Source organism: Lepidochelys olivacea, assembly GCF_965140295.1.
Source record: "Lepidochelys olivacea isolate rLepOli2 genome assembly, chromosome: 2".
Lineage (NCBI taxonomy): Eukaryota > Metazoa > Chordata > Testudines > Cheloniidae > Lepidochelys > Lepidochelys olivacea.
Window position 1 is genome coordinate 265,180,347 of NC_140412.1, and position 13,215 is coordinate 265,193,561.

Sequence of the window (13,215 nt, forward strand, 5' to 3'; positions counted from 1 at the left end):
AGCAAGTGTTTGCAAAATATTTTATATATAGAAGTGCGTAGCAAATTTCATTGTGACCTAAATCATTTTGGGGACTTGTCTAGAAGGCATCTAAGTGATGTTTTGTCTCCCCTTGGAGAAAATGGCTGAGTTTTATCTATTCAGTTGGACCTACCCAGAATCTCAGCTCGAGATTCCGATCCAAGTTTGCATCTTGAAACTGTACAAACCAGCTCAATAGAGCCATAGGTTTTAAGGCCAGAAGAAACCACCGTGATCATGGACTCTGCATTCCTGCATAACACAGGCCATAGAAATTCACCCAGGGATTCCTGCAGTAGAAGGAATTAAGCTCTCAAATGTACGAACACAGAATCCAAATGCCCTGCCATCAGATTTGGAATGCATCTCAAACCACCACATTACAGAAGGGTTGGAACCATGATTTTGTTATGCCCATCACAGCAATGAGAAATTGAGACCCCCATCTGCAGTTCAGACTTGTGGCTTTAGCTATGGCCCCTCTCTAATACACACACACACACAAAATGCAGCAAACAAGGAACAAAGACTCCCCCCCTCCCCCAAATGAGAAAAGAATGCTTTAATGAGAAAAGCTACAGTAACAATAGGCATGTATATTAGAACATTCTCCAATCTGAACCGGGACAGACATTTCACTTACTCCATCATTCAGGCTGTTGACCTGGAAGAGACCTTTATGGACAAGGTGGACTTTTTTTGTGACACCTTTTAACTGACACAAAAACAAGTTAAAATGCCCACACTTAATGCCAGAAAAGGGTTTTTTTTCAGGTTGAAACTAAACTTGAACCTTCTATATCCCAGAAGCTGGTGCATTAGGTTGCATTTGTTGGCGCATTGGTGGGTATTACGCATATCCCTCCCCCACTTTCCCTCAAGGTCCAGTACACCCCCAGACAATATTTCCTGCCCACCAGAGAGATCTTTACACTAATCAGTGTTAATTCCACCTATTCCAGCTTACTTCTGAGCTAACTTTGAAGCCTCAAATTCCTGCGGACGCAACAAATGCAAAGAGACGGATCCAGTTGTGTTAGGGGGAAAAAAATCTCTGCTACATTTCAGATCTTCCAGTTCTTTTTTGGTATGAAATAAGTGAAATATCCTTCCCCCAGCCTATATGATTCAAGTCGCTGTTTTATCTTAGGTATCAGAGAGCAATGAGAGTGCCCAGGTACTCAAAATTCAGACCCCAGTTCCTTCTGATTGCCACATCTCTGTAAAGGCCACCCATCCTCCCATGAAAAAAAAAATTATCCAAATAACTTCAGGGCTGGGACATTTTGTAGCTTTGTAACAGGAATCTGGGCTGGCAAATGAAGAGACATTCCGTTACGTCAAAATCCAAGGCCAGCATCGGGGGTTCATCGGAATCTGTCTTGTCCTAAAAACAAAGTTATTTTTAAGCACGAGGAGGGGAAAAAAACAGCAAAAAGCAAAGCCCCAAGCAGTTCCAGTTTCTCTTGGATCTGCACTCGGATTATCAATAATGAAACATCAAACTGATTCTCACTCCAATGTTATTATTTATATTGCAGTAATTGCCAGAGATTGGGGTCCCACTGTGCTAGGCACTGTACAAAGTGAAAGACAGTCCCTGCCCTGATGAGCTAAGGGTCTTAAATAAAAACACAGAAAAGGGAATAGAAGAACAAAGAGGCAAAGTGATTTTCCCAAGGACATATGGCAACCCAGTGGCAAAGCCAGGAACAGTGAGTTATAGCCCAGTGTCCTATCCTCTAGACCATACTGTCTCCCTATCTTGTTTCTTATATTGCACTCATTACTCTTATCTGACCACAGTTTCCATCCCACAGAGAGGGAACAGCATCGCCTGTGCCTTGTACCTTTTCTGAGTTATTAGCGTAAGAAGTGAAAAGAGCAGCAAATCTGGGAATGCTTCCCTACGGCCAGGCTGAATGTGAAGCAAGAAGAGCTGGCTGAGATCCAGAAAAGCACTTGGCCCAGAGATCTAACAAAATAAACTGAGGATTCACTAGCAGAGGATGTAACAAATTATACTTTATTATCAAGAGTTTGCAGCAGCCGGTTGGAGAGTAAGTGGAGGGACCAGTCTGTGGTTGAGAATAAAGATGCAAACAGGCAAACTAGTGGTGATAACCCATGATCATAAACAAGAAGAACACAGATGAGCTTAAGCTGCTATATGTGGCTCCAGATCCATGCTTCCCTCAGTGCTTGGGATGTTCAGGCCTGATGCTTTGGTTTGACCTATTAAACAGAGCCACGCTCCTAATTCAAATTCAGATCCAAACCTCCACAAAACTCGAATGGATTCATGTCCAGGGTTTGGAGTTGGCTTGTTATACCATTAGGGGTCTGTTATACATTTGGGCTCCAGATCTGAATTTTCCCAAAGCTGCGGTGGGGTGACGTGCATTCGATTTGGGACTATCTCTAAATAATAATCATGATGCATTATGTTAGCTGTGGGCACAGTCCATTCTGGATGTGGGCCAGCAGGATTTTAAATGTGCCAGGCATTTGCTAAAACAGTGTGTACGTAGGGATGAGAGAGGAAGGCCCAAAAGAAAGAGAACTGGACAGTGACAAGAAAACAGCAGCTGTTTAAAGCCAACTCACATTTTAGAGGCAAATTATATTTTGGAACAAAAGTATTGGAGACCTGGACTTGACTCCTACTGAAATGAACTCAAGCTCTAGGGCCTCAGCGAGCACAAAACCAAAAAGCCACTATTCTGCTGTCCTGTCTGTGGGTTGTGACAGTGCCAGATCTCACAAGCTAAGCAAAGTTGGGCCAAGTCGGTGCACGGGTAGAAAAATGAACCAAAGCTGAAGAGAAAGGAACTGGTCCAAATGAAGCCAATCTCTTTCCCGGCCTATCAGATCCTTTGCGAAATAAGTGGGGTGGTTGGTTCCTAGGTCAGACTTTTCCCATGGGCTGTAAAGATATCAATACTGGGATAAGACACTCAGAAATGTTTTCCAGGAAAAGATAAAAAAATGATGGGCAGTAAATACTGGAAATGAAGTTCAGCCAGTTTGGCATGGCGAGACTTGCGTTTGGGGTACTTAAGCTCTATTGTGGTTTGGAGAACACATTACTGAATGGGAGGCCAAAGGTACTGCCTGGAACAACTGAGGTCTTCATCTGGAAAACTGGGATAGCTGCCCATAAAGGTGGAGAATCTGTGTTGTGAATGGCCAGTAATTCTCCTGAGGATCTGGGTTTAGAGCCATAAGATTGAGTTGCTTCTTTCTATTTAGACATCATTTTTCATTCACCCGTGACTTCCTCCCTAATCGGTTTCTTCTCGACTTCCCTACAGGGAAAGACTATGACAGCAAAGCCTTTAAATTACACAACTATATTTTCAAAAGTGATGAGTGATTTTAGGGTCCTCAGTTTTCAGGTGTTCAGCTTGGGACACCTCTTAAGGGGCCTGATTTTCAGAAAGTGCTGAGAGCTCATCTTCTGAAAGTGAGGCCCTTTTAGGGTGCCTTACATTGGAGTATCAAAAATGTAAGCACCCTAAATCACTAGATAGTTTTGAGACGGTAGGTCACAGGGTCATTGTACTTTAGTTCCAGTGCAGTGTGGAAAATTATGTGTAACTCCCTTGAATGGAAGTTCTCAGCTGAGTTCCTCCTACAGTCCACTGAAAATTTTCATCCCCTGTAACTGATCATTTGCATTTCACGCCATGATGGGTTTTCCAAGCCGAACTCAGAGACATAGATAGATTCCATGCTCCCCCCAGCCACCCTTCACTCTCTTCTCAAAGGCCTGTATTATGGCATCTAGCAAGAGATAAGCCCAAACTAAGAGTGAGTTTCATTTTACACCCCCCAAAATTGGTGGGGTGGGTGATCAGACAAATAGTTATGAATTGGGCCTCTCATTATCAGTGTAATGGGGATAAATTATTTCCAGGCTCTTGTGTAATAAACTCTCGATTTAAGAGCTGAAAATCTAGCCCTGAAAGATTTCATCTCTGAAATGCCCTCACACCCAAAAGTGCTGTTTTCCAGAACAGAGATGGAAGAGCAAATTGGAAATATAACTCTGAACAAAACTGAAAAGAAAACATAGCTTCAGATTTCATAATGCTCATTCACAATAGTATTTTTCTTGTGGTCTCCTGAAAATGATCTGAAGGGGATAAATATCCCTATTATACAAACTGAACAAGAGATACCACCTCACAGTGGAGGGGTAGCTGGCCAGGAGATTCTCCTGTGTCCAGGGCATCTTTGACAGTGGCTTTGGAGAAAACGGCTGAGTTCCAGCTACATGGGACCCCACCCTATACCCCCAAGATGAGGCGGAGGCTGCAAAGCCAACAGGGGAAACTGAAATAATGGTGGGATTGGGGGATGAAGAAGGAAGAGGCTCACCTAGTGTTCAGTTGGACATGATGTGCTTCACAAAAGCTGGAATGAATAGAAAGAGATAATTTAGCATCTATTTCCTTCACTTCAGGAGCATTCTGCATCTGTTCAGCACTGTTGTTATTTAATTCCATTCCCCACTCATCGTTCTGCATAATTAATACAATTTAGCTTTGTAAATAAGCCCCCAGGTGCCATGGTGGCAAGTGCTCTACAGATCTTTAAGATAATATCTACAGTATGTTCTAATGGTCTCTCTAGCCCACATCTGAGTGGCCAGCCTCAGCTGCTTCTGTGGAAGGTGCAAGGAATCTCATTAAGGACAATGGACTTGAACTGCATCATGGCACCCAAACTTTGGGGAAGGTCAGATTCAAATCTTAGCTTTGGGGTTGAGGCCCATCATTGCGCCAAACTTTCACAGGCTTACTGACACCACGCCTTGTGAGATGAATCCAACCCTAACCACCTCATACCTTCATAGTTGATACAACCATTGGCATCTTCCTGGCCAGCCATTAGCTTATCAACCTCCTCTTCACTCAACCTCTCACCTGGATAGAAAAAAACAAATTCCTGCTCAGTGATTCGGAGTGTCCGAACCATCACTTGGGTTGGGTAGTGGTCACCGTCCAAAAACTACCTACACGATAACAGCACCTTCTTACTCATCTTAGCTGCTATCTGTCTGTTTGTCTGTCTTCAAGTCATAGCTGCTGACTTGGTGTAGAGAAATCAAACTTTGCAATTCTCATACAGGTGTGGGAGAGACACAGATTCTATGCTACTTCGCATACCTGCTTCATTTCACACTGAAGATCTAAGTAGCAAAAAGAACCTGGAAGAAATAAGGTATTGGTAATGTGTGTTTTTAATACTCAGTAAGTGCTCAGGTGCTATGATGATGGATGCCACATAAGAAAAGAGAGAGAGAGAGATCCCAAGGTGAATTTGCAATACTGAGTGTTAAAAATCCACTTTAGGGCTTGCAAACAGAGGAAATTTGACCTAAAAGCCAGTGACTCTGAACAAATATGGAAATCCCCACCATATCTTTTTCACATTATCACTTTTCTAAGTATAACCGTACTTTAGGGGCAAAATCTTAAAGCCCTGAGGTCCAGATTTTTAAATATGTTTAGGCACCTCACTTCCATTGAAATTAATGACATCAATTAAAATCAATGGGACTTTGGCATCGATGGGACCTTTTTCCCCTCAGTTTTCACTCAAGAAAAACTCATAGTAAAGTCACTTCAGTTTAGCTTTGAGTTTTAGATCCAGGAGGGATGCAAGATGTAACACAGGACCAGTGCTCTTTCAGGGTCTGCTCCCGCTGCCACTGAAATCAGTGACACAACAACTATTGATTGAATTGGTGCTCTTGGGAGCGAAGCATGAAGCCATCTGGAGAGTTAACAGAGACTAATTTATAGAAGGAATTTATTTTAGATAGTACTAACTATGATTATGATTTACAATGTTGCCAACTCTGGCAATTTAATTGTGAGTATAGTTTTCTTAAAGCCCCAACTCCGGGAGTCCTGTGATTAAGTGAGAATCTCAGCTCTCGTTTTTTCTAAAAAAGTGAGTTTCTAGTTGTAGGGAAAACCCTGAGAACATGACCCAGGTTAACCTAATTGCTCTGAGATCAGAAGATAAATAAAAAGAACCGAGTTTATTTTTAAAAAGTATCATGTATTTAAACTGATGGCATGATTTTTGAGTACTTCAGGTTAGCAACACTGTGATTAATATATTTATGGTAGTGCCTAGGGACTGCCTAAGAATGCGGCCGCATTGTGCTAGGTGCTGTAGAAAGAGTAAGAGACAGTCCTGGCCCCAAGCATCTTACAGTCTATATAGGCAAGACAGATTCAGGGTAGGGGACAAGGAGTATAACACACAATTTGTGATGGTTGGTAACTGTCATGTTAGTGTCAAAGTTTTTCTTTTGAATTCTGCTCTATTAGGAGGGGATCAGAGAATGGAAAGGCAAGGGGAGGGAGAGAACTTCAAGAAGGAGGGCAAGGCAGGGCAGAAGAAAGAGAAAAGAGAGGAGGGGAGAACAGAGGGCAGTTGGAGTGAGGCTGAAGTGAAGATATTGTGGGTTGGGGACAACAGTCAGTCAGCACAGGGCAGAGGCTGTCCAGAGTCCAACCTGTAGGAAGCATCCAGATGACATCATCAGTGCCTGGCCAGTCCCTGCTACAGTTTCTGCTCTGGCGGCTACTCTGCATGCCCCTGTCCACACAGCGGGAGGCTGGAGCACGGGTCCTATTGCCTGCATCAGGTGGATGGGAGTTCTCCCCTGCACTGTACTTGTTCTGTGGGTGGTCCCGGCTGGGCCCCATCTCCCGTCACCTTCCCCCAATGTTGCAGAGTCTGCACAATCTCTCCTGCCCCTTGGTTAGGATTGAACTTTCCTGCCCAAGTGACCACAACTTGAGCTGAATATTTAGCACATTCCCTAGCTCCCGGTCGCACCTCTCTGCCCCCAGCCTGCCATGGTGTCTGCCCCGAGCCCATTCCTGGCTCATCCGCTTGTCTCCCCCTCTGCTTCCTGGCACCTTAGCACGTCCCATTTGGAACTGAAGACTGGCGTGGTGTCTGCTTTAAAATCTGAATTCTTCGTGACGGCCCCATCACAAATGCACTGGACCAATCTGGATTTCAACACTGGTGTAAATGAGAGCAGAGTCAGACTCATGGACTAATCACATGAGGAAGGGAGCTTCTTCCTCTCTCTGGGCCCATTTCTTCTCCCAGCCTGTGTCTGTCTAGTCTCTTTAGAGTGTAAGCTCTTTGGGGCAGGGACTGGCTCTTTTTATGTGAATGGGGCCTTGGTCTTTACTGGGACCTTTAAAGCAACACCATAGTAGCAGTATGTAATAATCACCCGGAGCAGGCCCACAATGAGCTGTCTAGCAATTTTACCTTGCTTCACATACCTTTTGCAATGAAACTTCAAAGTTGGACGCTGACAGAGCAGCTACATGCCTGCCCATTGGTGTGTAGAACGGCCCAAATCTTCAGCTGGGATAAACTGCTGGAGCTCCATCGAAGCCAAGGAAGCTGCACCAGTTTTCACTGGGTGAAGATTTGGCCCTGCTCAAAAGTCCTTTGAAGTCAATGCAAATGTTTCCAGTGACTTTCATGGAGTTTGCTTAAGGGTCTTATTCAGCACCGTATGTGACTGCCAAGAAAGTATGTTGCAATTAAAGGGTCCGCGGATGTGAAGTCACACTCAACAGGTTTTCTATTAACTGCTTAATGGCGAATTGAAAAGCTTTCCCCCCCGAAACATAGAGCCAAATACATGTAAAAAGCCACTTCAGATCGGCTAATCAGTAACAAGATATGTGTGCCGATTTTAAAAAGGTGGGGTCAATCAGTTTTTCAGCTGGAAAGTGAAATTGTCAGGTAGCTTTAGCCAAATATATAGATGGCATTTAATATATAAATATACTGGTCAGGGTTCACCTCTGTGTTAATTCAATTTTACATCATTGATTTTGGGCACATTGGGCCAGCTGGTGGAAATCTATGTCATTCCACTGAACCCAGATTTACACCAGTTGAGGCTCTAGGCCATTAATTCTAAATCTTAATCTGAATAAAAATGCACTGACTTTTTTGCTAACTCAATGATTTTCCTTTGGACTGAAATATTCCCCACCAGGGCTTGAAAGCCAGACATTATAGTGTTGTGCTGGGTCAGGAGAACCAGAAAGGGGAAATGTCAAGCTAAAGAAGTGAAATTGACCAAACTGAGCAAACTAGTTTCTTTGTCCAAGATGCTTTGAATGGACGCAGCTCCCCTGACCTCACTGACATGGGCCCACGTGCCTCGGCACTGAATTTGGTCTAGGGTGACCAGATATCACGTGTGAAAAATCAGAATGTTGTGTGTGTGGTGGTGGGGGTGGGGGGCAGTAATAGGTGCCTATATTAGACAAAGCCCTGAATACTGGGACTGTCCCTATTAAAATCGGGACTCTGGTCACCTAATTTGGACCCCAAAGTAAACAAACACCATACATGGTAAAAAGGGAATTTGACATTTAAAATTCTATTTTAATCTTCTCAAGTGTCAGTAGCAGAGATGGGCCTAAAATGGAATGCCTTCATCATAAGTCTATGCAACTAAAGAAAAACAACAAAGACACAGATGAATTTTTCACAGTTTACAAAGAAAGTGTCTTCCAGAGCTGGACAATTGACCATATAAATTAACAGTTGTCAGGGGGAATAGAATGATAGAACTAGAAAGAGAGGACTCAGAATTCAGAAAGAGAAAATCTGTGAACATTTGAGCTGAAAGATAATGATCCTGAGCTGGAATCATTTTAGGAGTTCTTCGGATCCCTGCCGCTAGAGGGTGACATAATCATCCCAGATGCTTAAGTGCACCTGTCTTTCTGTCCAGCAGAGAGCAGTGGTGCACATTCACACCAGTCAGTACGTTACCAGCTGTTCTGAAAAGACCTCAGAGTTGAAATGATATAAAGAAAGCTTCACCTTACCCAGAGTCGCCAAAACATGGCGGAGTTCAGCACCCATGACCGTTCCATTCCCCTCCTTGTCAAACACTCGCAGGCCTTCCACAAAATCCTCATAGGTGCCCGTGTCTTTGGTCTGGGAGATGTGCTGGAGCATGGGCAGGAAGGTCTCGAAGTCAATCATTTTGCTGTTCATTTCTGTAAGATCACAGGTTCAACAGAAAGGTGCAAGGGATTCTGTGGAGACAGTGTGGCTCAGGGCCATTCAGAAGGTGAACAACACCTTGCAGGATGTGTGTGAGGGAGCTTGGCAAACTGTCAGCTAAACAGAAGGGCAGGAATATGGGACCAAGATAAGAACAGAGGGGAGGGAGAGAGAGAGAGAGAGAGAGGTGTATGGAGAATGCTAGATAGATGGATATTTGCAGTGGTGTTGTAGCCGTGTTGGTCCCAGGATATTAGATAAGGTGGGTGAATTAATGTCTTTTTACCTCAACTTAAGTTGGTCCAATAAAAGATATTACCTCACCCAGCTTGTCTCTCAGATAGATAGATAGATAGATAGATAGATAGATTAGATGGGGTGTATGGGGATAGATAGATAGATAGATAGATAGATAGATAGATAGATTAGATAGATATGTGTGAGGGTGGATGGATGGATGAATGGATGGATGGATGGATGGATGGAAGGGTATCAATAGGGATGGATGGATGGATGGATGGATGGAAGGGTATGAATTAGGCTAGATAGATAGATGGGTATGAATGGGGATGGATGGATAGACGGATATGAATGGGGATGGATGGGGAGATGGAGGGGGATGATTGGATGGATGGATACATGGGAGGGATGGCTAGATAGATGGAGAAGAATCGGGATGGATAGATAGATAGATGGAATGGATGGGTGCATAGATGAATATGTATGGGTATGGATGGATACATTGTCATGGTTGGGAATGGATACATGGGTATGTATGGGGATGGACAGACAGCATCTGCAAGTATTTGAAATATGTAAATGTCATGGAGGGAAAACAATTGTTCAGGGTTAATCAATGCTTATTAATTAAGACTAAGTACATGAAATTGAGCAAATGAAAATTAATATCTGGAAAACAGTCCTGGCAGTGGAATCACTTTTGCTTTGCTGTAGTCTCCCCAGGGCATCAGGGCAGTGGTGGCAGCCCTGTAGCATAGGCATGTTTAAAACTGGGGAGCAGGCAGGAAAGGGGCTGGTTATCAGATGGGCCTTTTCCATCTCTAATTTCTATGATCCTGTGCCTCCCATACTGAGCTAAGGAACGAGGTCCTCGTAAGGTACAGTTCTTTCTTGGGTAGCCCCAAAGTCCACCCTTGTGTCATCAGCCAAACTTGCTGTATCTTGATTGATCACAATTATTCAACAAGAGCCTGATTCTCCAAGGTGCTGAGTGGCCTCCATTCCAATTAGCTTAAATGGAGATGGCAGACAGTGTGGGCAGGTCTGCAGGGCTAGTTTGTAGGTGTGGGTCAGGGAGACTAAGCCCTGCATTCCTATGAGCAGATATATTGAGTGTGGGGAGCTTTCAGAGGAGACCTGAAAACCCAACATTAAAGATCATGTGACACTTTTTTTTAAAGAGCAGAGAATGCCCTACAATCCAGTCTACCTATCTGTTCATTTGACCCTCAGAATATCTGAGCACCTGCTCAACAGAAATGAATTTTATTCTCAAGGCAATCCTGTGAGGCAGGGAAGTATCATTATCCCCATTACAGAGATGGGGAATCGAGGCAGAGAGAGATTAAGTGTTGAGGGCTGAATGCACAAAAGGAGATATGTGCCCAAGTCCCCGTTTTAAGTACCTCAGTCTCCGCTTTGGGACCACTGCAATGCTGAACCCTGAAGGCACCTAAACACGCTTGGCGCCTATGTCTCTGCAGTATGAGTTCCCTCGTCACCTATGTTTCTACCTTTGGATCTGCACACGGCTGCCTCCTTGTGGGTGCCCAGGGGCATGAGCCCCAAAGCCATCCACAAACCAAGGGAAGATGGGCATGTGGACGCCTCCCTCACCGGAGGGGCCCGATCCAGCAGGCATGCCCAGAGGCTGCCTGCGAGTCCCCATAGGGGAGCTTACCCAAAACAGCTGGGGGTGGGAAAGAGGAGAAGATGTGGAATAGGCCTTCCCTCGCAACTTACAGCCCATGGTTAGGATACGCACCTGAGAGAAGGGATCTGAACAGGGATCTGCTACCTCTCAGTTGAGTGCTCTAACCTTTGGGCAATGGGCTTTTCTCATGTGGGGCTCCCTCAGTCTCTCCTGTTGCAGACTCTCCCTCCCTCCCTCAGTCTCTCCTGTTTCAGAGAGAGGGAGAGCACACCCACATGAGCATGACTCCATAGCCTGCTGGTTAGAGCACACCCAGGATGGGGGGGACCCAGGATCCAGTTCTCCTGTTCCAATGGGTCCTTAATTATATATCCGCAGTGCAATAGTTTCTCCACTTCAGGCAGAAGGAGAGGTGAACACCCTCACCACCGGGCGAAAAGGTCTCCTCTCCCCCTGGCTTCTTGCTAAAATGGCATGAGGCACCTAACTCCAAGGAGGGTTTCCAGCTTCAGAATCACAAGCAGAACTAGGTGCCTCCCTGCAGCTGGAACTCAAGTGCCTATCTCTGTGAGAGGGGACACACCCCTCTGGCCAGCATCTCCCAATGGCTAGCTTAGGCGGCTGCCTGCCTTGTGTGGTGGCTTTGGTGAATCACAATGTAAGGTTAAATAATTAGCCTCTTAGAGTTGATATGGCAACTTCCACCTTTTCATGTTCTCTGTATGTATGTATATATATGTATCTTCTTACTATATGTTCCAATCTATGCATCTGATGAAGTGGGCTGTAGCCCACGAAAGCTTATGCTCAAATAAATTTGTCAGTCTCTAAGGTGCCACAAGTACTCCTGTTCTTTTTGCGGATACAGACTAACATGGCTGCTACTCTGAAAAATGTAAGGTACCTATGTCTCCCCATTAATGTGTAAGAGCTTAGGTGCCTAACTGAGGCTTTGAGAATCACCGTGATTTTTCCAGGCACCTAGAAGTTAGTTGTTGTGACACTCATCATCACAACACCAAATTCCTTTTGAGCATTCAGCCCTAAGTGTCTTGCCCAGGGAATGCATAGTAGAGCTAGGAATTGAGATCAGAGACCCCAGATTCCACTCAAGTGCCTTGACCACAACGACCATCTCTTCTCATTGCCCCTGATTGACTTGGAACCCCAGAGGAGGCTGCTCCAGGTTGTTATGTTAACCTCAATCAATCTTTCCACCAACCGAGGGAGACACGATCCGATTGGCCTGACAATTTACTCCTGGAGATCTCTCACCGAAAACAAACAGAAAGAGGGTCACTGACCTTCTGGTTTGGGTCTGCCAAGGACTTTGTGGACCTCCACTTGGGTTGGATTCTGCCCCAAAGCCCTCAGAACATCTCCACACTGCGCATATGTGATCTTCATCTCAGAGCTAGGAGTTCTGTCGAAGAGCGAGAAGGCTTCCTTAAATTCTGGGAGACACAAAGAGAAAAACACAGAGAGAGATAAAGTAACAGCCTGTCTGAACCTTCCCCCCAAACTCTCACTCAACCTGACCCTGAACCTTTTGGTTTGCAATTTGGAAGAGTTCATTAACATTGTTGTTCTCTGACATGTTTACATTCCTCCTCCACCACACTTCCTGCTTCCAGGCAGGAATGGAATTAAACAGGTCAAACGGTTCTTCTTGTGGTATTTCCGACTCAGGGGAAATACAGGAAAGCTCATGGGAAAGCCAGACCTTGAGAGCTATGCACACCAGTGAGAGTGCGCTCCATGGCCCAGAACTCTCATTGGCTTCAATAGCAGCTCTACATGTTAATTGCTTGCTTAACAATCCCCTGCATGAGTCATCCGTAGGGTTTTACAATACAGGAGCTTCCTATTCCATTTGAGTTAAAGGGGCATCTCTACTGGCTGGTAGCATTTGCAGGCTGTTCTCTTGTAGTGGATGCTCACTTGACACACACTGCCAATGTGTGGATCAACCCCCAAGACGTTGGGGTGCTTATCCAGGGTGAACCCTACCTCTGACACTTGAGGTGACTAATTATAATACAGCCTCTTCACCCCTTCAAGAGGTATTGTCAGTAAAGACAGGCTAATGTAATGGCCTAACTGTACAGTCTTTGCTCAGATAAAAGCCCATTGAACATAATGACTGAATGACGATTGAACGAATTCAACCTAAGGGAACTATATAGTGAGAATAATTGACTGCTAAAGACGAACAA

General features: G+C 44.7%; 1 protein-coding gene across 2 annotated transcripts in view; it reads right to left on the reverse strand.

Moving 5' to 3' along the window:
* Positions 1-568: 568 nt before the first annotated feature.
* MYL3 (myosin light chain 3) overlaps positions 569-13,215 on the reverse strand; it is a 40,501-nt gene continuing 27,854 nt past the window's right edge. Inside the window, exons 1-6 of one of the 2 annotated variants that reach the window (XM_084621357.1) lie at positions 12,723-12,780; positions 12,304-12,453; positions 8,925-9,098; positions 4,875-4,952; positions 4,405-4,440; positions 569-1,408 (exon numbers count right to left, since the gene is read on the reverse strand). In XM_084621357.1, the coding sequence (XP_084477483.1) occupies positions 4,412-4,440; positions 4,875-4,952; positions 8,925-9,098; positions 12,304-12,453; positions 12,723-12,759 (468 nt within the window). In that variant the 5' untranslated portion in view covers positions 12,760-12,780 and the 3' untranslated portion in view covers positions 569-1,408; positions 4,405-4,411. Of the gene's footprint in view, positions 1,409-4,404; positions 4,441-4,874; positions 4,953-8,924; positions 9,099-12,303; positions 12,454-12,722; positions 12,781-13,215 lie in introns of those variants that run through there. The other variant, XM_084621356.1, reaches the window with a different exon arrangement.